General features: G+C 37.4%; 1 protein-coding gene across 2 annotated transcripts in view; it reads right to left on the bottom strand.

Annotated features, from left to right (window-relative positions):
- Positions 1-351: 351 nt before the first annotated feature.
- fut8a (fucosyltransferase 8a (alpha (1,6) fucosyltransferase)) overlaps positions 352-25,502 on the bottom strand; it is a 174,856-nt gene continuing 149,705 nt past the window's right edge. The window contains 5 exon segments of one of the 2 annotated variants that reach the window (NM_001361235.2): positions 352-1,719; positions 4,300-4,450; positions 6,181-6,357; positions 10,092-10,338; positions 17,618-17,855. In NM_001361235.2, the coding sequence (NP_001348164.1) occupies positions 1,387-1,719; positions 4,300-4,450; positions 6,181-6,357; positions 10,092-10,338; positions 17,618-17,855 (1,146 nt within the window). In that variant the 3' untranslated portion in view covers positions 352-1,386. 2 annotated transcript variants of the gene reach the window in all.

Below are 25,502 nucleotides of genomic sequence, written 5' to 3'. Positions count from 1 at the left end.
AAAACCTAACAAAGTGTCCTTTTGTGTTAGTCAGTGTAAGTTGGTGCAGTGTGAATTGCCCTTAATTGTTGCAATAATTGAACAAAGAAAATCTAATATTTTAGATTCAATGAATTCCCCAGAGGAACCCTCAGGCTGATTTTCTAGTGAATAAAGCTATTGTGTTTAAAATCTAATTATATTTATTACAGGCCAACCTAATCCACATATAATAACATTTTCATTATGAATAATTTTGCATTTAACACTCTAAAATGCTTCCAAAGGGAGCTCTTGTCAGCTTTAACTCAATTGTCCCTTAAGAACAGTCGAAACACACACACATAGTCAATAATAAGGTACAGACTGAAACCCAGTTTGGCTGATCAATTTTATTTGATCTGCTTACCAAAGAGACAATGCCCGCGAACATAAAACAATGAACAACTCCTTCATGATCAACTAAAATTCATAATGACAGCGAGTGTCATTGTTACCGTAATTATTCTTTCTCTTCATCATCATCATCATCATCATCATTAATAATATTAGTATCATTATCTTCATATTAAGTGTTGTTTTCTTATCGGTTCCGTATTTTAAAATGTAATAACATGAAATGATCTCTTAAAAAACATGATGGACTGTGGATAAGACACAATGTGGAAAGGAGGGGGGGAGTGTAAATCCGCATGGAAAGGCTGGTCCGTAAGGCTCCAGAGTCAAAACTCTTTCCGCAAAAGTGAGTAAATCGCCCTCATAGGCACCGTTTTCCAATCCGCACACTTCATACACACACGCACGCGCGCGCACAAACACATGATAAAACTTCACGATGAAAATAAAAACAGCAGAAGTCACATTTAAAAGCACAGAATGGCAGTGGAAATTAATAGCTCATGGGTGCGACGAGGAGTGTCAGTTGGCAAAGCGATGGCATGAGAGAAACCAGTGGAGTGAGGCTAGAGTAAAGGACGCCATCATTGTGCACAAGGAGGTATAAGAGCATAGGAGGACAAGAGTAAACCCGGGTTTATGATTCCTTTGTCATGATCGGTTTGGAGTCGCAAAGTCACTTCTTCAAGTTGTGTTCTTAAATAAACGTATTTAGTTCCCTTCATTACCCGGAGATTAATTAGAAAGTACCTACAGTACAGTGCCTTCCGTTTGTTGTCTTGAGTTCATCCTTTTTTTGTCTTCCACAACCCTGATTGCCATTTCAGGGGGACTCAAGGTACAAGCACCAGAGTTAGGAAGGTGTCCCAAAACCCATTCGAAGAACCCCTAGACAACACACACACACATACACATGTACACACACATTCACTCACACACGCAAAGTGCATTCCCATCCGGGCGATCCAGGGTTTCCTTGTTTCAGGAGTGTTTTTAATTGTTATTCTCACTCTACGGTTTCTTGAGAAGTTTGTCCGCTTCTGGGTATGTGGGATACTTCACTGTCTCGATCTTCTCTTTGACCTTATAGGATGGGTAGAGGCCGGTGCGGCCCGTTTTGCGGTTGATTCCCTTAGAGTATCCGTCCCAATGATTGCCCGCGACGCCGATCACGTCTCCAGGCTCCAGCGGGATGTCGTCGCTGTTGCGTGGTTGATGCGGGTAGATAGCGATTTGGTTGTGGGCGTTTTGTCCACCGAAGTAGTAGATGTCGTCGAGGGAGTAGAAGTACGAGGAGGCGTCCGGGTGGAGAGTCTGCATGATCTCGTAGGCAACTCGACACACCTGTGCACAGCGGAAAAGGCAAACAGAGACACACGTTCACAAGCAGCTTTCAAGACCAATCTTCTGAGTATAGGGGAGTTGAGGTAGAGGGGCGATGAGAGGCTATGCAGGTGCACCTGACAAAGATGAATAGACTTTGCAATAGTTAAGTGCTCCTCGTGAAACACTGAAGTGAAGATAAAAGACTATTAGAAGAATGTACCCGCAGAGTGCTTGCGAACAGTCTGGCATACTGTTTTATTTAAATAGTTTGGATCTGACTAGCAGGCCTTTCCAGTAGTTTTTTTCCCCAGAAAAAAAGTCTTGCCTTGCCTTGAAATTATCCTTTGTAAAGTTGGACACCCTATAGGATTTTAATGTTTCTTTACAGAAGGGTGTAGCCAACACGAGTGTGTCCTTGGTGCAGCCTGTAGCTCGATGATGTACTGCAGGGGTTCTCAAACCTGTTTTTGCATATCTACCCTCCTGCAGATTTCAGTTGCAACCCATATCAAACACACCTCCCTGTAATTATCAAGTGCCGTACAGGTCCTAATAATTGGTTCATGTGTATTTAATCAGGGTTAGACCTGAACTCTGTAGGAAGGTAGATCAGCAGGAACAGGGTTGAGCACCCCTGATGTACTAGATCAGGTCCAATCCTGTAGTGGACGTGCATGCAAGCGGTAATAAATTAACTATTACCCATTACATTGTGTGTAAATAACGTTTACACTTACCCTAAACCTAAACCCAACCCTCGTAGTTATTAACGTGTACACCTACGACAACCTTAAACCTTGTTAACTATGTATTGGACCTGCTCCAGTACGTCATTGTGCTATACACTGCAATGAGGACTTCTTGGCCCATCCTTCTTTTAAAGGACTCTGTCCTTAATTGCGTATTCAGCATCTACGCTTGATGGAGGGCGTGTCTAAAGTTGGGGCTGACGCAATCGTCACAGCAGTGTCAGCCAATGAAATTAGTCTGCAATCAGCTACAGTCTGAGCTGAGGTATTTGCATAAAGCAATCTGAATGGCTGACGCTTCCATTGGTGCTTGAAAAATTAAGAAATTGGCAACTTCTGCAGCAAGCAGTGCCGCTGAAGTGGTGTTGACGGATCCACAATTCAGTTCGGCAACACTTGATGTCACCTACTCAAAGTGAATGTGAAGCGTTGATGCTGACATCCTGCGTGAATCTGGCAAAAATTTAGTTCCAACCCAAGAAGTACAGATCAGAACCAATCATCAAGGTGTTCAGGACTGCTTAATAACACCAGGTGTTGTGTAGTAGATACCCTTGTTCCTCGACATGACACTAGTGAGATCCTGGTTAAAAGTCTTGGGACACTTTGACATTTTATGTCAGAGTTTGCAATTCTTATAAAGACTTTGGACCTAATTATTCCATTAAATACACTGGATGATGGTGTATGGAGAACGGAAGTTAATAAATAATTTTGAACTTATTAATGATAATCATTTTAACAGACTGGACTGTGACTTTCTCAAGATTCTGCTCCACTCTGCTTCCAATATACTGGTTTGAGTGTGCAAAATAAGGCTTTTATACTGCTCATAACAAGGCACAACAAGTCTATGCAGAAGATTTGGTGTGTAACAGACCATGGGCATCAGTATCTCACGTGTCTGCAAGTTTAAAGGTAAAAGTAAAAAGTGAGTGGGTGAGAATGTCATCACCATGACTACAGATCTCTACGATGGAGACAAATCAGCAGTAAGGAAAGAGTTTGATCATAGTGATGCCAATAAGTTTGCATGAACTCAATGTACCACTGTAGTTGTCACATTTATTTATAGGCTAGTATGTTATACAAAGATCAACTGTAATTGAGCTATGCATTCAATAAATTCCTTACAACAAGAACCACAAATAGTTCAGAGTGGTATTGGATTGGACTGTGCCTTTCTAAAGATTCTGCTCCGCTTTGCTTCCAATATACTGGTTTGAGTATGCATAATAAGCAATAAGTCAAACGATTTATGGATTGGTTCTGCTCACAACAAGGCAGATTATATTTATTCCATGCAGAAGATTTGATGTTTGTTTTTAATACACAAATATCAAAGTGTAATTGATTTTAGCGTCCAAAATTGACAGCCAAAAATCGTCCCGTGCAAAACTGTCTTTAGTGGGGGATTACTGGCCAGAATAAATTCACCAGACTTTCTATTGATAATACAAATTGGGATTAGCAAGACTACTTATTGCCAGACATCCTGTTTGGCATTAAAACCCAAAACCCAAACCAAATATAAAATCAGCATGCTATTTCAAAGCGAAGCGTGAAGTCCGCATTGTATTTGTGGACAATACGAGTTTATCCGTAAAAGCAGAAGCTCAATAAAAAAAAAAAGTTGACTGTAGTAGAAGAAAAAACTCTAAAGTAAATCCCCCGAAAAAGGTTTCGAACAAAAATAAACTGAACAATAGGCCCCCCATAGAAAAACAGTAGGAGCTTGGCTAGTACATTCACACAATTCAGACATCACGAGAGTTCAGTGAATAGAAACAGACAAAATGTACATGTGTGATAACTACAGAACTTTGAGAAGAAATGGGTCAAAATGTACCTGTGAGGAAAAGGTGCACACTAAGTAGTTGGTCCTAGATAGGAAGTGGATATCCAAGATGACTCCTCTCAGAGAGTTTTCAGTGTAGCGGTTATGTAGTCCAGCCGACCAGGAAATGGAATTATCACTAATAAATTCATAATCAGGGTACCTGTACACAAGCACACACACAAATGATACAAACATGAGTTGATAAAGGCTCTTTTGTCAGCACACATCAGTGAACTACATTATACAGCATTTTAGCATAATTTCAGGCAAGCTCGTGACGTCAAGGCTGTGTAAATGCAGTGCTGCATTTAGGCCAAATGGCTTTATGAATCATATGTGACTATTCATTTGCCTGATTGTCATGTTTACTTATTGTCTTTATTATATTTTAAACAAAAAAAAAAAAATAGATCATGAAATAAAAATATTAATAATAGTACAATTTAAAAATACTATTTGTAAGAGCATACACAAGTTTATGAACACAAGTTGTTTAAGGAGTATTTTTGCCAGGTTTTCTAGTCAGTGTCCTCAAGTTGACCCCTGAGGTAAATTTGGTGTAAAATGTGAACAAATTATCGCCTGCAGTGCTGCCTCCTGCCACATTTCTTCTGTTACACTCTGGATTTTGTGAAATGGCAAAACATAAAACCTGCTGATTAAAAGTGTAAACAGAAAGGTCAACCAGATGACTCACAAATTATTTTTTCTGTTTAACACAAAAGAAGATATTTTGAAGAATGTTGGAAACCAGTAGAGATTGACCTGATATAAATACAGTATATTATTTTGTGTTAAACAAAAGAAAGAAACTCTTGTTGGTTTGAAACACATGAGAGTGTAAAGGATCATTTTTGAAAATAATTTTTAAAAATATATTCATAATGATTCTTTTTGTTTTTTTTTCTAATAAAAATCCCTAAATATGTTTTTTAAAATTATTTTACACAACTTATTTCATCCAAAATTTTAATTCTGTCATCATTTACTCACCCTTCACTGGTTCCAAACCTATTTAAGTATCTTTCTTCTGTTCAACACACAAGAAGATATTTCTGGTTGCTGTGAGCTATTGGGACTTCTATAGTAATTTTATTTTTCTTACTGTAATCCACCGGTCCTACTGCACCCAACCTGGCCTGAACTAGAATCGAAACGGCGATTCTTCGTATGGGAGTCGGTTGCTCTAACAAGGAGGCTAAACACCACGGCCTCTAGCGTCTGTCGCTAGAGCAACTTTAGAGGTCAGAGAAGTGAGGCTTGCCTGCATAGCATTTCGCTAGCTGGCCGATGTTACACTCACCCCTTAAACCTCACTCCCATCCAGGACAAGCACCCGCGTGTAACTCACCGGCCCTATTGCACCCAACCTGGCCTGAGCTAGGATCGAATTGGATATTCTATGTATGGGTGTCTGTTCTAAAAAGGAGGCTAAAGACCATGCCCTCTAACGGTTTACCTGCATAGCCCTTTACTAGCTGGCCTCCATTACACTACTATGGATGTTGATGGGTGCCAGCAACCAGCATTTTTCAAAACAGCCCCTTTTGTGTTCAACAGAACTCCTAAAATTTTAAAACCACACAAGGAAGCGTAAATGATTAGGTAATTTTCATTTTAGGGTGAACTATCTGTTTAAAACACAGGTGTCAAATCCAGTTCCTGGAGGGTCGCAGCTCTGCAAAGTTTAGCTTTAACCTTAATTAAACACACCTGATAAAACAAATCGAGTCCTTCAGGCTTATTTAAATCCTACAGGTAAGTGTGTTGAAGCAGGGTTGGAACTAAACTGTGCAGAGCTGCGGCACTCCAACAACTGGATTTGGCACCTGCGCTTTAACACAAGATCAACTGAATTGGAATAAGACAGACTAGATGAACTGTACTCACTTGGTCTTGGCCTCTTGCAGTAGTGAGGGGTCATCAGTGGCGAGGTAAACCCGTTTCTTGTCCACATGCATGCGCTGTGCCAGACTCTGGTAGTGATCCTCCACATGCACCATGTACTCTTCTATGGGGTGGAAAGCTGCCTCCGTCCCTACCTTATCTGTCCGGCGCACATGCACCCTGGAGAGAGGAGCAATACCTGGGTCAGGCTGATTGTGTGTGTCCATATGAGAAAAGGATTCAAGGTCAACAAAGAACAGGAAAAAATACAGAGCAGCAGAATAAAATTTCTCTCGATTTTTGAACGCATGTTTAAAGGTTTCACGCTTTGGGGTGCAGATTTTCTGAAACTGCCAACTATTATGTGTCTATGTGTGAGTGCAAGGATGGGCGGCTGAATAAAAAGATGACATGGAAAGAAGGAACGGTGTGTGTGTGAGAGAGATAGAGACAAAAAGATGGCTGTGATGCTTGAGCTCCCAGAAGAGAGCAAAGTGGGTGTAAGTGGAGATTGATTGTCGAAGCAGTGGTTGGTGGATGGTGTGAAAGGATTTCTCTCCTTCTCGCACTCTTTCATACATAAATGCATTCAATACCCGTGCTTTACATCATAGATTTAACCACATATGTTGGCTTTTTTCTGCTATACTATTGTCACTCTTGGAATTGTACTTTTATATTTATGTATATATATAAAAAATAATATATGCTAACATGAAATGATAACATAAACATATCATATTAAACATCTGCAATTACAATAACTTTCTCTGTCTCAATTATATATATATATATATATATATATATATATATATATATATATATATATATATATATATATATATATATATATATATATATAATGTTTAATTTATTATTATATATATAATATTTATCAATTATTTCCCAGTTTGTGTTTAACAGAGCAAGGTCATTTTATTATATGGTTTTTCTTCTGAAGAAGTCTTACTTCTTGTAGTTTGGCTAGAATAAAATGTTTTTTTTAATATGTTTTTAAATATCATTTACGTTCAATAATATTAGCTCCAATATAATTCAACTACAGCAGTGTTTTTTTAACCACAATCCTGGAGGACCACCAGCACTGAATGTTTTGGATGTCTCCTTTGTCTGTCACACCCTTTACAGGTCTTTAGTCTCTGCTAATGAGCTGATGATCTGAATCAGGTGTGTTTGGTGAAGGAGACATTGGCTGCGTCCGAAACCGCCTACAACTCAATAGGTACTGCATTTCAATTTAAACGTACTACTCGGCCGTTAGAAAAGTACGTTCTATACAGTATGAATGTGAAAAGTATGAATGGAATTCGGACGTACTACATCCGCCATTTTGTCATGGTCACGTGACCTACCTGCCTCAGTTGCGTCGCTTTACTTCCATTCATGAATTTGCTCGCGGGGCATCATGGGATAGCGCAGCATGCATGGGATGCGCACTCCGGAATCTCGCCGGAAGTAGTAAGTCATCCGGGTACTTCTCGCATACTGATTTTCGAATTCTATGAATTCGGACATACTACTCGGCTCGCATACTGATTTTGGCGTACTATATAGTATGGAAGGATGCGGTTTCGGACGCAGCCATGGAAAATGTGCAGAGCTGGTGGTCCTCCAGGAACGGGGTTGAGAAACAGTGGACTACAGAACAAACCACTGTTGTCCAATGACTTTCTTATTTAAACTATTTTGTGCAGCTAACCTAATTAACCAAGTTATCTTGGTAGCTCAGTGCTTAGCACTATCGCCTCACAGCAAGAAGGTCACTGGTTCGTGCTCCAGCTGGCGTTTCTGTGTAAAGTTTGCATGTTCTCCCCTTGTTCAAGTGGGTTTCTTCTGGGTGCTTTCCCCCAGAGTCCAAAGACATGCGCTATAGGTGAATTAAATAAGCTAAACTAGCCGTAGTGTATGAGCGCATGTGTGAATGTGAGAGTGTTTGGGTGTTTCCCAGTGCTGGTTTGCAGCTGGAAGGGCATCTGCTGCGTAAAACATATGCTGGATAAGTTGGCGATTCATTCCGCTGTGGCAACCCCTCATTAATAAAGCGACTAAGCCAAAGGAAAATGAATGTATGAAGTTGCATCTCACAAAATGTTTTGTTTATGTGTTTTAGTGAGTTTGGATTAATCTGATTGGCTAACTACTGATTGTAGATAAGAGACCAGCTGCGGTCAATCATTACACGTGCTCTTCTCGAAATTAGTTTGTGAAACTTCACAAAATTGTATAATGACATGGGTAAGACCTATTGTATAAGTGCCATGGTTGTGGGTTTGTGCGCACTTTCTGTGGATGTCTGTGTTGTTTTCACATGGTAATTTTTTGATAACCACCACGTGCGTTTGTTTTTGCATGTATCTGTGTTGTTGTGGTCACGTGGTTTTATTCATTCATTGCTTAACGACCATCAGCTGCTCTGATCAGCCGCTTCAGTCATTGTTAATTTCTGAGCCTGTATCTGAGCTTGTCTGCTCATGCTGCTTCTGTGTCTTGTCAGGACTCTGTGTGGCGTTGCTAAGGATTACCTGTCTCTGAGCAGTTCTATCTGGTCTTGTGGCTTCGGGACTTATCGGCTAATGTTTCAGGTATGTCGTTCGGCCACTTGTGAGCTCTGTTTTCGGTGAAGTTCTTTCTCACACCTATTCATCTATGACCTCGGACTCAATAAAAACTTAATAACATCAATAATAATAATAATAATAATAATAATAATAATAATAATAATAATTCCTAACATTTATATAGCACTTTTCTGGACACTCAAAGCTCTTTACACATTTTAGGGGCGAATCTCCAGCAAATCTCCAGTGTGCAGCATCCATCTGGATGATGACGGGCCGACAGCCATATTGCACCAGACTGCATATCACACACCAGCTGATTGGTGAAGTGATGACGCCAATTAAGATATGGTGATGGTTAGGCCATGATGGGCAGAAGCCAATGGGCAAATTTGGCCACTCGCACTTGGATCCATCTCGATTGAATGGGCATTATCAGTGGTTATCAGCTGATAGATATGGGCCAGTAGGGGCTGTTATCATCCATCCACATGGTTAATCAGCTATAGATTACATACTGCTGTGGCCAGAAGTTAACAAGAATTATTGATATTATTTCTTAAATTTCCCATCAATGGTCGCCAACACCGACGCGCATCTGTCAAAAAATGTAACTTGACGTCGCAACGATGCATAACGCGGTTAGCTTGGTACTGGTGACGAGTGTGACTGGTGCTGATAGCCGCAACCCCGATGGAGCAAGTACTTACAAGAGTTGAGTCCTGTGAAGGAGCTCCAGATGAAAACTTTTGTTTTGTGTTTACCTTATGATTAAAGTTGTTGCACGTCCGCTGATTCCTGCCTCTGAATGAGCGCGTTTTAGCTATTTGTAGCATTCAGAAAAGCAAAATACCCGCAAAGAAACTCAACACAAAGGAATATAAAAACCTGTTCCCTGCTACTGTTTTAGAAATGTTATTCCAGAGCAACAAAAACAGCATGCAGAACTATAAATACAGAAGTACACACAAGACAGGTCGCCGATCACTCAATGCAGAAGTGATTTACAGTATTAAATACATTACGCCTATAGAAAGTCCACATAAATGATATGTGCCAGTTTGTGTGTGTGTATTCATTTATTTTTTTTTGGGAACCACAGCCTAAATAACATATATTTTATAGTTATACCAACCTCTAAGATGTTTACTAGAAAGAAACTGATTAAAAAAAATGCTAATCAAGAAAATCTCAACCATGTGGAAAATTATTTTATCTTAGTAAGGTCAATTAAACTTGATATATTTTGGTCTACTAACAAAAAAACTGTGAAACATGTAGTCATCCTACTGGTTTGGATTGCACTGTATCATGTCTGTATGTGTAATGTCTTACCCTATAATAGGATGCTTGAAGCCCAGTTTGGTGGTGACCTCCTGCATTTCCTTCATAAGCCATGCCTGAGGGCGGATCAGGTACTTGACGAACTGAGACACCCACCACACAGCAGGGTCTCCGTGAAGCCTCTGAAGCCGGTCTGCGAGATCTTCAGGGATGGCCAGGGGCAGGTAAGGTGGACGAGGGTGAAGACTGTCCACGATGGGCAACTCAATAACCTGAACGTCCCGGTCATTTGCTTCACCTACACACAAATGCAAAAGACAATGAGCGGAAAAGACAAAGGAATGCCCTGGAGAGATTAAATATTGCAATATGGAATGTAAATTGGCTCAACATGCTTTTCCGATAGGAGATTAATTTACAATTGGCAAGTCAATAAAGCTTCACAGTGAAGCTGCGAGCACAGTTAAGTGTGTGGGCTGAAAACGTGAGAGCGGGAGAAAAAAAAAAAGAACACCCTCAGGCCAAAAACCTACAACGCCAAGGTATTAAAATAGACGCATATTCCCACGGACACTTACATTAAATTATATTAATGATTTGAGCAGGCGGTTTTATCCAAAATGACTTACAATCTTTTGAAGGTGCACATTTTGTCGGCACATATACACACACATTGTACTTCACATACATTCCTATATTATTGTCAAGATAACAAACCCTTAAGGGGACGAAGTGATGAAGTTCCCTTCAGATATCTGTGTCATTACTTTGGATGTGTTATTATGCGCTTACATTCACATAAACGCCAAGAGTATGTTTCAGGCTTTAGGGAAAATATTACAAATGAATGGCAAAATATCTCAAAATAAAATGGCAAAATACCTCTGAGAGTTGGAATAATGTTATACTCAGGGTCACCATGGGTTCTTAAACAGTCTTAAAGGGATGGATTATTTTTTTTAATCAAATATGGATAGTTTAAGGCATAATTAAGGATAAATAAAATATAAATAAATATGGATAATTATGGATATTGTTATTTATAATAAGGATATTAAGCAAAAATCATGTTTCTTGAAGAGACAGTGCTCAGCATACATAAGTACACCCTTCACAAATCTATCTTTTGAATTCATATAAAAATAAAAAATGTAGTAGATGTAGGTTGTATTTTTTTTTTGCAATATTTTGTTTGAATTTATTGCATTATCTTTCAATTTCTACACATGTTTGGTGACTAAAATATTATTTTAATAAATGAATCTGTTTAACAAATCTGTTTTGTTTAAATGCACCAACATATAATGCCTGTATTCCCTGAGAAATGGATAGTAATACAGTAGTAATAGTTTCATATTCATATCACATCAAAAAAATAGATGTACTCAATTATGCTGAGCACTGTATTTTGTACATTTCACAAAATACTGTAAATATATCAAAGCTTTTTTGTTATTAATATGCATTGTTAAAAACTTAATTTGAACACTATTAAAGACAATTTCATACAATGAAAAAAAAAGCATTTGAATCCTATAGATTTTTAATAGTTGCACATTTTTCTATCCTAACATACTATACAGTTGCAATCAGAATTATTAGCCCATTTTAAGGTCAAAATTATTAGCCCCTTTAAGATATATATTTTTTCGATAGTCTACAGAACAAATCATCATTTTACAATAACTTGCACAATTACCCTAACCTGTCTAGTTAATCTATTAAACCTAGTTAAGCCTTTAAATGTCACTTTAAACTATAGAAGTGTCTTGAAAAATATCTAGTCAGGGGGGTAATGATTCTGATTGCAACTGTACATGGGAAAGTTTATTTATTCAGCTTTTAGATGATGTATAAATGTTAATTTCCAAAAATTGACACTTATGACTGATTGTGCCTTCACATATGACACTTTACAGTACATCAGTGTGATGCATAAAGAACTCCTGATTATCCACCCTAATAAGCTCTTTTCTGTGATTGTCTTAGAACCATTTAATATTTATGGGAAAATGACTAGGAATGACAAATGATAGTAAATGGTCAGACTACAAACCAGCTTGTTCATGACTATACATTAAAATTTAACTAAAAATAACATCAGAAATGTCAGTTTGCAGGGCACAAGTGGTGCAGTGGGTAGCATGATCGCCTCACAGCAAGAAGGTCGCTGGTTTGAGCTCCAGCTGGGTCAGTTGGCATTTCTATGTGGAGTTTGCATGTTCTCCCCATGTTCATGTGGGTTTCCTCCGGGTGCTCCGGTTTCCCCCATAGTCCAAAGACATGCGGTATAGGTGAATTAGGTGAGCTATATTGTCTGTAGTTCATATGTGTGAATGAATGAGAGTGTATGGTGTTTTCCAGTGATGGGTTGCCACTGGACATTAAACATTTGCAGGATAAGATGACGGTTCATTCCGCTGTGGCGACCCCAGACTAAAGAAGGGACTAAGCCGAAAAGAGAATAAATGAATGAATGAATGTCACTTTGTAACATCTGGAAGCAGCAATCTGTTGTTTATGGCTAAAAATCAATGGAAGTGAATAAGATTAGAAGGCTCGACACAAAGTGCTCGCTCTTAGTGAAAAATAGGGTCAATAACTGAGCAGCTTTGTTTTAGATACACAAGTTCTCAAGATAACCACTATATATTTACTAAACTGTATGTCATTCAAGCACCCCACTACTTTTTCGTTTTGCTAAAACCTGTGTTTGAACTGTAAAATCATGTAAAATTGTATTTTTACAACATTTTACAGCTTAATATGTGACCCTAGATGTTCAAGGTTTAAATAAATGTTATGGTTTTTAGCAGCTGACAGACCTAAAATAGATATAAAATGAAGATTTAATATATCTCATTCATTCATTCATTTTCTTTTCGGCTTAGTCCCTTTTATTAATCTAAGGGCCGCCACAGCGGAATGAACCAACAACTTATCCAGCATATGTTTTATGCAGTGGATGCCCTTCCAGCTGCAACCAATCACTGGGAAACATCCATACAGACTCATTAACACTTATACACTACGGACAATTTAGCCTGCCCAATTCACCTGTACCGCATGTCTTTGGACTGTGGGGGAAACCGGAGCACCCGGAGGAAACCCACATGAACGCAGGGAGAACATGCAAACTCCACACAGAAACGCCAACTGACCCAGCCGAAGCTCAATCTAGCGACCTTCTTGCTGTGAGGCAACAGTACTACCTACTGCGCCACTGTGTCACCGATTTAATATATCTTATGCAAAGAAATGCACACTGCACTAAAATGTACAATTAGTTAAGACTTGCCAATTAGTTTTTTTACACTGCTAGTGTCATGTTCTAGCCCTTAAGCTTCACAAACAGACAGAAACCTGCACACACACAGAGACAGGTTATTATTACTATAATATAATTTAAACAATTAAAATTATTTTGATCTGCAAGGGCGACACAGTGGCTCAATTGTTGGCACTGTCACTTCATAGCAAGAAAGGTGTTGGTTCGAGCCCTGGTTGGGTCAGTTGGCATTTCTGTGTGGAGTTTGCATGTTCTTCCCATGTTTGTGTTGGTTAGCTCCAGTTTCTCCTACAGTCCAAAGACATGCAGTGCAGGTGAATTGAATAAACTAAATTGGCAGTAGTTTATGAGTGTGTATGGGTGTTTCCCTCTACTGGGTTGCAGCTGGAAGGGCATCCGCTGTGTAAAACAGATGCTGGATAAGTTGGCGGTTCATTCCGCTGTGGCGACCCCTGATGAGTAGAGGGACTAAGCCGAAGGAAACTGAATAAATTAATGAATTGGATCTGCAATTTTAATCTTATACTGTATGTGCATAACTTACAAATCCTTAAATTTGATTATAAAGCTCTCTGCTATTGATTAAACTGTATATATGCACATTAATTTGAGCCGGGCATGATGAAAATGTGCACATCCAGATCAAAAGCCAATAACGATTGAAAAATCCATATAGTTCAATCACAAAGATGAAGTAACAGGAAGAAAAGAAAACCGGGAAAACCGTCTTCAAAGAGACTATGCACGGCAGGTTTAAATTATGCCTTATGCAGCATTAAATGTTAAAAAGTATTTTTTTTTTCTACACAAAGAAGTGCGGGAGAAACTCCCTAGCCGTTCTTATATAACCTTGCTGTTAGGCTCTTTGCATGGGGATGAGGTTTTTCCAGCCCAGCACCCCTCATTGCACTGATAAACAAAATAACTCTCTCTCTCTCTCATCCTCATTAGAGCTGCGAGAGAATCTAAATTACATCTTGTCCTTGCATCCTGATGAATAAATTGAAGGGGGGAGGGCTTCTGAGGAGGAGGCTTCTTTATTATTTTTAATTCATGCTGTCTGTGCAAGTTTGTACCACTGCTTCTTTTTAATGCCGTGAGTGTATGGTGTGCATGTTTGTGGCGGTATTTGCTCTAAAAGTCTGCAGGATTATCCTAAAGGATTTCGCTTGGCCTTTGACCCCATGTGTGTCATAACTAGAGGCATTAACTGGGTTATGCTATGTACGTTATTGAGGAACCTCTCTCGAAAGATGCGCTGGAATTAGCCTGATTTAAATTAGACACAGGCAGTATGTGCGTACATTACGAGAAGCCAAGATGTGTGAGATGGGTGAAAACTGACGGCATCAGCAAGGTCATGGGTTTGAATCCTTAGGGAAAAAAAAGAGCCAACTTTGAGCTCCATCTTAGATACATTGCAAGTCGCTTTGGATAAAAGTGCCTGCCAAGCGCATGAATGTAAAGTAATGAGTTGGAATAGCATGTTTAATATCATTCTCTTGCTCATTCTCCATTTCTGTCAATCTCACAGGGCCGCAAAGCGCAGAAACTCTCAGGCTTAAGGGCAAACTAAAAGTGATTGTGTCCTCTGGGAGGAAAGAGTGATGGGAAAGTGCTGCTTTGTTTTGAGGTCATTTCTTTCATGTTTTATAGACAGTCTCTCCTTCCCCTTCACTTTGCCTTTTAAGAGCACAGCAGGTTCACTCCAGCTGTAGAGAGTTTCCCCTGAACGCTCGATTCAGCCTATTAGACAGACTCTTAAACAGGGCCAGTGTGTATTAAATGACCATTAGCGAAATGGCCATTAGTGTGTTTCCCTAATTAACATTTCAAAATGGTCCGTTGTTGATTGAATGTTCTTGAATTGAGTCGCATTTGTGAAAAATAAATAAATAAATGAGCACACTGCATTATTAATAAGTGATATGACAACATGTGTTGAGAATAAAAAATGGGAAAACGTTTGAGTATATAAAATAAAAAGAGCTATTCATAATCTTAAAACAGATTAAGCATATTTAAGTTATTTAAATCCTTATTTACTGCTCAAATTTACAACCTTTCATTATTTTCATGTTTTTGCCCTATTGACTTCCATTTCAACAACATTTTTTTGATTGCAAAGCCATGACACTATATACAGCAGAGCCCCAAGTGTTACACGATTCTGCGATCTTTGAATCCAACCCAAAATCAACAAAAGCCCCTTTCACACAATGATACCAGTAAATATCTGGAACATTACCGGAATGTTTTTACCGGTAAATTAAAAAAAGCGCTGTTCACACAGGCGAGGATGTTACGGAATTTTTCCGGAAAAGAGCATTCACACATCCATTCAAAAATACCGGTAAATTCTGACATCATTAACAAGGAATGACCTCTTAACGGCTGCGCTTGTATTTGTAAACATTTGACTAAATTACAAACTCTGTGGATGGATCAGTATTGTGAACAACTCTGATGAAAACTTATAGAGAAACACTTTCGCATGTCGAGATGTACATGAAATGTGTGTGTGCTGGAGCTCACGGGCTGTTTCACGGGCACACGCAAAGCTTGAAGGTAAACAAACAACAGCTTATCATAAGCATCTTATCGATAATTATTTACACAGTTGGCATTAAGATGAACATATAAACGTTATCTGACTAACATCTAGCAGCTAAATGTGTCTGGTAAAATATTCAAAGGCTTTTATTCTCATAAACCGCGCAGACGTAAATGCTTCTGACTGTTCTGATTGGCTAAAGCAGGCAGGCGTCTCACGTCAGCACGTTCTAGACATGCATGCGCTATTTCCGGCAATCTTCCTTCTGCATTCACACAGCGCAGCTTTCCGGCAAATTACCTGTAATCTTACGACTTCTGTTTCCGGAAAATAGCCAGAACGAATTTACCGGTATTTTCAAAAAGGGCCTGTTCACACATACACACCTTTCCAAAAAATTGCCGGTAATTTTCGGAAAGTTCTGTATGTGTGAAAGGGGGTAATGTCTCAGATTTTTGCAATCCTGCACAATTCCTAATTTAAACGCAAAATAATCACAAAAAATAATCTCATGAAACCTATAATCAGATTATATTTATTTCAGTTTGCAGTTAATTGTTTTAAATGACTTATAGATGTTGCATACGCAGCGCAAAGGCCCGGATTAGCTAATCGGGAGGACCGGGAGAATTCCGGTGGTCCGGTCCCTTTTTTTGGCCTCAAAGTACAGTGGCCCTAGCTGCCTGCATTCTCAGCAGTCGCTCTTTTTTTCATTCATTTATGTATTTACTTATTTAACCATAGCCTCACTCTTTTCGTTCTTTATTTTACCGTAGCTCCACTCTTTTTATTTAAGTTCTCGCAGCCCCATGAGCAGAATGCAGCCTGCAGGTTAATGATGACGGAATTATCATTCGACTCCCCAACAGCAGCACCTTGCTCATCAGCAAAATCATTTCTTAAGAGATACGTGTGAAATGAAAAATGGACAACAAAAAGGTCAAAGGTGGTGCTGAAAAGGCTAGAATTAAAAAAAGTGAATTACATTTTTCGTTAAAACTGGCAGCGAGAGTACAACAACACATGAAGACGATGAAACAACTGGTAAAATAACGTTAAGCTAGTTAGTGCAAAACAACGATGTCTGCAAACCACTGTTTATGTGCCAAACGTTTTCTTGTACTGTAGCTCTTCAGCAGCAGCAGCCTCTAGTCCAGTTTGCTGCAGAAAAGCTGTCCACATAGAGGTAAGCACGAAAAGAAACAGAAGCCACTGGTAGCGTCATGCCGCCCGACAGCGTTTGTTTTAAAGACTAAATGCAGCCATATGTAGCTCTGGCTACAAAATCTGTGCTCTCCAGAAATGTATACGGGGGTACATATTCACAATGAGCCTGTGTTGTGTTGATAACACTAAATAAATTAGCACGTTAATAAATTCGCACATCACAATATGCACAGCTTGTATGAACGGTACACAACAAAAACATACAATATGAAAAAAGGATATTCATTTTAACTAGGTTACATTAGCATTAAGTGATTCACATTTTTAAAGATGAGCTAAATGGCAGATAATTCAAATAATCTGAATGTGAATATAAGGTAAACAATACAATGTAAACAGATAAAAAATGTATAAATAAAGACTGATCTTCCCATAATCTATTTACTGTGTTTTCCTCAATATTTTACAGGCCACACAAGCTTACTCTTAATCATTTCACTCATACTATTTATAGGTGTAGGTGATTTTTTTTCCATCCTCATTTAAGTGAACACTTTTGTTACTGACCAGACCAGTGTCCAGTGGAGGCCCCTGTGCGGTCAGTGCAAGTGTCGCTGACAGGTTTAAAGACGGTCTCCCATCCTCCGGTGGCATAGCGCCAGTTCTGCGACTCCAGTATGAGCGTCCGCTGCGTGCCATAGGCAATCATGAAGCAGTAGACCACATGATGCAGCTGGCAGCCGTAACCACAACCTTTATTGATGTTACACACCAGCTTACGAGCCTTGCTGCAGTCCTGAGGGTTCTGTGGATACAGATCAGTACAGAGAGACAGAGAAGTGTGAAGAGCTTTCTACACATACATTGAAGACTACCTTCTAGAGTACCTTAAAAGTATTAAACTACAGTGTATTACAGTAGAAGAGAAGTACAATACTGTCCTATACAACATTTTATTGTGGCATAGGTTTCTTGATCTGCTAGCCCTTAATAATATGTTGTGAGTAATTTGAAAAGAAACAAAATGGGAGTAATCGGAAACACTGGTTAACCTAGCATATGTATCTGATAGTTTGTTTATTTACTTAAGTATGTATTTTGGTTTTAAGTCTTGTGAGAATTTCTCATTTAGGTTCACGAACATGCCTATAAAGTGTCAACATTCTCCAGTGTTGTGGAAAATGTGATTATGATAATGATGTTCACAGGTCAATTTGTTCATTGTTTATAATAGTGGTTCCCAAAGTGGGGGTGACAGGACAATGTAGGCAGGTTACTTGGTGATTTAAAAAAAAAAAAAATAATAATGTATTAAACTATTAGAATTACCATATTTTATCCATAATCTACAGAACTACAAGTTAAGCTGCAGACCTTTCTTCCCATATACTTTCATTCATATGCACGTAAATGCGGCAGAATGGAAATGCAATCTTATTTTAAAAGTTTAGCAGTTCGCTGCATTAGAAAGTTCAAGTTTGGTGAACTCTGACCGGCAAAATTGCATCACATGATTGTGTGAGACCAATCGAAGATCAAAACATGACCTCTCTGGCCAGGAATTTAAAATATGGACCATTCGCTCGCTTTTTTAAATGTCTAATCATCTTGTTCAATCCCGGCCATATTCACAGGGTCGTACAACAGAATTTTGCAAGCTCAAACTCTAGTGTGACTTGGACATTACATAAACAAAAAAACATGCTAATAAAAAGCCATCAGCCTTTCAATCTTTTTTTTCCTTTGATTGTGTAAATTGTAATATTTAATATTAATAGAGTCAGTTGCAGCAGTTTGATTTTATGGCACTATGGTAAACTATGAAACCTTTACAACACTCACATACATTAAAACCCTAACCCTAAACATTTTTTTTTAAATCATACACTACTGAACATAGAGGATGAATCCAAAATTAAACCAAAAATAAACTTGTGCAGTAAACATTGCCCACCAGTCTCATTAGATGAGGTTAATATTAAATTAATTAATAAAACGATTGTTAGACTGTTGCACTTTTTAGTGTTGTCAATATGCTTGTGTTTATATAGACCTATTGGTGTGTGTGCATCATTGTGTGCAACGTTTGTATGTTTATAAACACCTCTGAGAATAGTGGGTTTCCGAAACACTGGAATTGTTATTTTGGGGGTTGCATGCTTTGGGAACCCATGGTTTATAGCAACAGCACAGACTTATATAAAATACAAAAGATTTAATAAGTTGTAAACAAAAAAAATAAATAAATAAAAAATGCACACTGCACTTATATGTATTTATACTTGCCAATTTAATGTTTAAACTGCTTATACTGTATATGTCTGTTTATTTGATATTATTTATTTAGGCTTACCAATTAAAATTTCTAACTGTTAGTGTCATGTTCTAGTGCTTGAGCTTTACAAACCGACACAGACGTTCTGTTTTAAATGACTTAAACATAAAAATGATAACATGAATTTTAATCCTTAAATTTCATTAAATTTAACCTAATTAATATTAATTCAAATTTAAATATATTCCTTTGATATTTTTCCCAATTTTTGTCTAACGGGAAGTAGATTTTTTTCAACACATTTCTAAACATAATAGTTTTAATAATTCTAAATAACTGATTTCTTTTATCTTTGCAATGATGACAGAACATAATATTAGACATTTTTCAAGACACTAGTATTCAGCTTAAAGTGACATTTAAAGGCTTAACTCATTTAATTAGACAAGTAAGCTCTTTTACTGCCCGCTCTACCAAATGGTTGACCATGTTTTGACTGTTTTAAATAATGAATGTTAAAGTCATTTAAAGAATGACTGTTTTATGACAGCCTTGTTGGTTTACAAAATAATTAAACAGACAATCCTGTTGCACAACTACCCTTGATTTTGTTTTTAATTGTAAAAAATAAAAAATATATATACAAGAAAGCATGTTAAATGAGAATCTAAAATATTCTATGGCATACTTCAAAAATTAAAATGATTTAGTATTCAAATTGTTTTATTTTGAACTGTTTGTTAAATAAATTGGTCTTATACTTCGAATTTTCTGATTTTTTCATAGTATATATATTAATTTTGCTACTTTTACCATACACTGACATATCAACTATTTGGTAGAGGCTGATATTTAAGAAATTATGGGATGTGTTTTGCATTGATGCATTTAGTGTGTTAATAAACGACATTAGAAGTTAAGAAAAGCAATCCAAACATTTTTTTTTGGTGGCGTAGTTTAAGTTTTATGGTAATTAGGCAAATCAGTTTGTTCCGTAGACAATTGAAAAAAATGCTTAAGTGGACTAATAATATTACCCTTAAAACTTTTTTTAAAAAGATTTTTTTTTCACTGCTTTGATTCTAGCTGAACTAAAATAAATAAGACTTTCTCTAGAAGAAAAGATATTATATGAGTATCTGTTGTGAAAAATGCATTGCTCTGTTAAACATCATTTGGGAAATATATAAAAAAGATTTTAACATTTTTTATTTTATTTTAAAGAATTTAGGTCAAATAATTAAAAAGCAATAATTTAAAATGGAAAATCATGATTATTTTTTACTTTATTTCTTACTCTTTATGGTGTTTTTTTTGGTGAACTGTATTAAATTTAAGTAGGGTCCAATTGTAACATGGGCATCACAGTGGCACAATGGGTAGCATGATCGCATCACAGCAAGAAGGTCGCTGGTACGAGCCTCGGCTGGGTCAGTTGGCATTTCTGTGTGGAGTTTGCATGCTCTCCCCGTGTTCGTGTGGGTTTCCTCCGGGTGCTCCGGTTTCCCCCACAAGTCCAAAGACATATGGTATAGGTGAATTGGATAGGCTAAATTGTCCGTAGTGTACGTGTGTGAATAAGTGTGTATGGGTGTTTCCCAGAGATAGTTTGCAGCTGGTTATCGGATGCGTAAAACATATGCTGGATAAGTTGGTGGTTCATTCCGCTGTGGTTACTTTGAAATAATAAAGGGACTAAGCCAAAAAGAAAATGGATGAATCAATGAATGAATTGTAACATAAATAGTACCCAGAATTTGAACATAACAAGAACTTTGCATTTGCCTAGACTGACATGTTTCATGAGTGTTTTGTACCGATCATTTCAAGAATTTTTTATTAAACATCTTTCAAGACCACCAGCAAGAATAAACACAGAGAGCCAGATTTGTCAAGGTTGCTGAAACTCTCCACTCATCACTTGCGTGAAAATATTTTTAGTATGTGCTGGAGGAAATGATGAATCTGTCCCTGACGCCAGAAGAATATAATGTCTGAATGACAAGATGAAACAAACAGGGTGGAAAAAAAAGGTCTCTCCATCTATCGCTGTTTCTCTCGTCCTGAGACAATAGAGAGGAGAACGACTGAAGTGAAGAGAATAAAAGCAGTGACGGAGATAAGAGATGGATGACAGCGGTGTTGTGAGACAGACAGAAGACTGTCATTCCTCATAAGAGACACAGCTTCTCTGTTATCAACCTGTCTGTCTCTCACACACATGGAGTAAAATACACTCCATCACTTTAATCACACTCCGGCTCTCATTACGGCTCTAACTGTCTCTCTGATGGAGAGCACTGACAAAAAGCTATTAGCCAAAGTTAACGAAGTACTAGTAGCACAGAACTTTCCCCTTGGGCCCAATGAGCAGGTTATAACAGAGAGAAGTCTTTCCCAACTTTTGTCTTATAAGACATCAGTGTCTATATTGTCGACATTTAACTAGAAATATATTTAATTTAACCCAGATTATACTAGATTTTTATACAGCTTCACCATTATTTTAATTAAAACTGGCAATATATCAGTGATTCCCATTTGATGGCATTTGAGACTTTTGCTGTAGCTTTAAAATTTAATATGATAAAATATGAATATAAGCACTGACTTTTAAAGCAGTCATGACATTTTCAGTGTCACATGATTCTAATATGCCGATTGTTGTTCAAGGAATATTTCTTATTGTTATTAATGTTGAAAACTTTTGTGCTGCTTAATATTTATGTGGAAACAATTTTGCAGTCTTTTATGTATAGAATATACTGTATCTGTGACCCTGGACCACGATACCAGTGGCAATTTTTGGTAATTGAGATTTATAAAATCTTATAAAGCCTGTATAAATAATGGGGTGATTGGGGGGGGTCATTTAACATTCTAAAACCGGCAGATTTAAAGAACTGACACCGTAAGAGTTCACAAGACGTGGAGAAAACCATGTTTTCTCGTAAAATATTTGCTTGTTTCTACATATTGCCTAAAAGTAACTTTAAATAAGAAGCATTGTTTGTTTACTGAAATAAAAAAACAGACAAAATGTTGTTTGAAATGATTATTAATCTTCATTATTTCTGTAAACGAGTAAATGTAGGCAAGTTATTGTATAATGATGGTTTGTTCTGTAGACCATCTGAAAAATATATAGTTTAAAGGGGCTAATGATTTTGTCCTTAAAATGGTTTAAAAAAAAAATAAAACTGCTTTTGTTCTAGCCGAAATAAAACAAATAAGACTTTCTCCAGAAGACAAAACATTATCAGACATACTGTGAAAATTTCCTTGCTCCGTTAAACATAATTTAGGATTTTTTTAAAAAAGAAAAAGCAATTCAAAGGGGTGCTAATAATTCTGACTTCAACTGTATACAGCCCTAAACACTAAGATTTTCATCATATTATAATAAATTAGTGGTGTGCTGGTTAACTAAAATGTAAGAATAGTCCAAACGTTGTTTAAAATAATTATTACTCTTCATTATTTCTGTAAACAAACTTGCTCTGAAGTAGCCCAAATCAGATAAAAATTCGGTGTATCCCTAATGACTATAAGAACAAGTGTTTTTGGCACAAACCATATGTATTCCAATAGCATATAAACTCATATTTACCGTGATCTAAGTCATATATTTTATGTCAACTTGTATAATTTGTTCAATGGACAAAGAATGTCCATTTTTGCAATTCATTTGACCACTTTTTACCAAATACTGTGTCTATAAGTGTGTGGACCTAAATTCCATAGAGTATAACTGTGCGCATGACCTTCAGGTTAAAAGCAAATGATAGTAAAAGCCTATTAATTAAAAAAAATATAGCTAAATTTTTTTTTATTTGCATCTGGCATTAGAGACCTGTTTATTCATATTTCGTAACTTCATCCAAAATATGCAGTCATCTAGATGATCAGGTAAATGCATCAAGTAACAAAAGCCACAGTGTGCTGTTGACATTCCAACTGTAACTTTGGCAGTGTGTGATAGCGGTTTAAAGTCTTTCTGCAGGAGACGCTCAGGCTGCGGGTTTAACAGTCAGAATCAGGCTGAGCTCTGCTGATTACAGTCTGCGTGCTTGTGTGCACGGCACTGCATTGTGTTGCAGCTGAATGTCAGTTCAGTCTCCAGTGTAGAGTCAGCGCAAAACAACCGCCCCGTCCCATCTCAGAGAGAGGGACAATATACCGCTGTCCCGCCAACTGAAATATAATCCCCCCTCTCATAGATATAAGGGGAGAAGGATGGGTGCTTGTGTGTGTGTTTGATCTTATTCAGCTGTGCAATTTATTCAAAACAGATGTCACATTTAATTCTGAAAACAAACAAAATGTGCTGAAGAAAAACAGGGGCGGTAAGGGATGAAAGCTGTGTCATTTGCTAAATAAGATATCTATGAGCCGTGTTATAATTGTAAATCTTAATATTTGATCTTGAAAGAGTATCACATACTGTTGTTTGTATAGTTTATATAGCTTACAGATAGTGTCATTCCTTTCAAAGGTAAATACAGCAACCAATTGGTTGTGTTATGACTATCAGCAATCTAGCGACTGCAGATCACTAATGTACTACAAATCCGCCATTTATGGACTACAAGATCCAGTCATGCACCACACACACACACAACTTCCTAATCCTGACAGATTACATTCTTACGAACTGATTACATAGACTTTAAATACACACACTTTATTGTTGGGTCTTGTTTATCTGTTAGTGAACATTGCAACTTGTTTTCCTTGCCTTGCCCTCCGTGTTTTTTGAACCTTGCTTTGTTTTGTTTGTTTTACCCTGTGTGCTGCCTGCCTTTTGACCATTTGCCTGTTTATGACCACGACTCTGGATTGCCAGTATAAATCTGTTTGCCCCTGTGTTGACCATTGCTAGCCTGACCATTCTGCTAAATAAACCTGCGTCTGGATCCGCACCCCTGTTGTCAGTGTCACTTCACATTACAGAAGACTCAGCACTCAAGCGTGTGTGTGCTGTATAAATAATCCAAGTAATCAGTACATCAGTAGCTTCTGCAATCATGGGGATCTAGGTCAGGTGTGTGAGTGGTGCATGACTGGATCTTATATCCATTTAATGGCAGATTTGTAGTTCTATGCAATGCTGTGCGTTTATCTGCACAGGCTGGATCGCTGGTGATCATGACAGGTTGTGAATTATTTTGTTTTTTGGTAACACTTCACTTTAGGTCAGAATTCACAGTTTTAACAAACTATTAACTACACTCAAAAAATTATATGTTGGCTTTAATTAAGTTTTTTTATGTCAACAGGTTCCTTGTAACCGAGTTAAGTTTCCTTAAAGAAAGAATATTTATTTGAGTAAACTTAAATTAGCTACATAAAGGTAATGTAATGTTGTTTAGTTCAATCAACACAACATTTATAATTTAGCTTTAATTTATTTACACTGTTAAAAAAAATCTGTTAAATTTACAGAAAAATACCAGCAGTTGTGGCCAAGGAATACAACGGAAATACTAAAGTTTTATGGGACTGCTTAAATTTACAGAAAATAGGCATATTTCATCAACTGATACAATGTTTAGTACAAAAAAACCTAGTTTAGCTCACAAAAACGTAAAGTCATTCAATGCACTAATGTGTTCATGTGTGTTTACAATTAGCAAACAGATTTTCACTGCACTAGTAACTACACAGTTACCTTTAAACAAAAGAAGCTGCAGTACAACATCAGCTATCCTTAGTTCATATTGGACTTGCACACAGATGCTACTATCCTTCACAATGGTAATGCTACTAGCTTAATAAACTACTAATTAGCTGTTTATTAATAGTTAGTAAGATAGAAGTTGGGTTTAGGTTTGGGTAGGATTAGAGATGCAGAATAATTTCATACTTTATAACTACTAATGAGCAGTTAATATCTTAATATTGGGCAGGTAATAAGCCATTAGTTAATAGCATGAATTGTGACCTAAACTGAAGTGTTACCATAACTTGTTCGTTTGTCACTTCCACACACCAACTTATTCACAATTTCAAATAATGGTAGGTCCACATGGAATCTACGTGCACAGAAATCTACAGATTTTTAGCCCCCCTTTATATTTATGCAGTTTTTTAAAAAAAGGATTGCAGTATAATTATAGACAAAAATGAAAGTGTTCTTATAATTTATCTACAGTACAGTTTGTAAAGTAATATTTT

The sequence above is a fragment of the Danio rerio genome, chromosome 17 (genome assembly GCF_052040795.2).
Source record: "Danio rerio strain M-AB ecotype USA chromosome 17, GRCz13ab, whole genome shotgun sequence".
Lineage (NCBI taxonomy): Eukaryota > Metazoa > Chordata > Actinopteri > Cypriniformes > Danionidae > Danio > Danio rerio.
The sequence above is the reverse complement of the archived record's forward strand: the minus strand, read 5'-3'. Positions and strand labels throughout refer to the sequence as shown.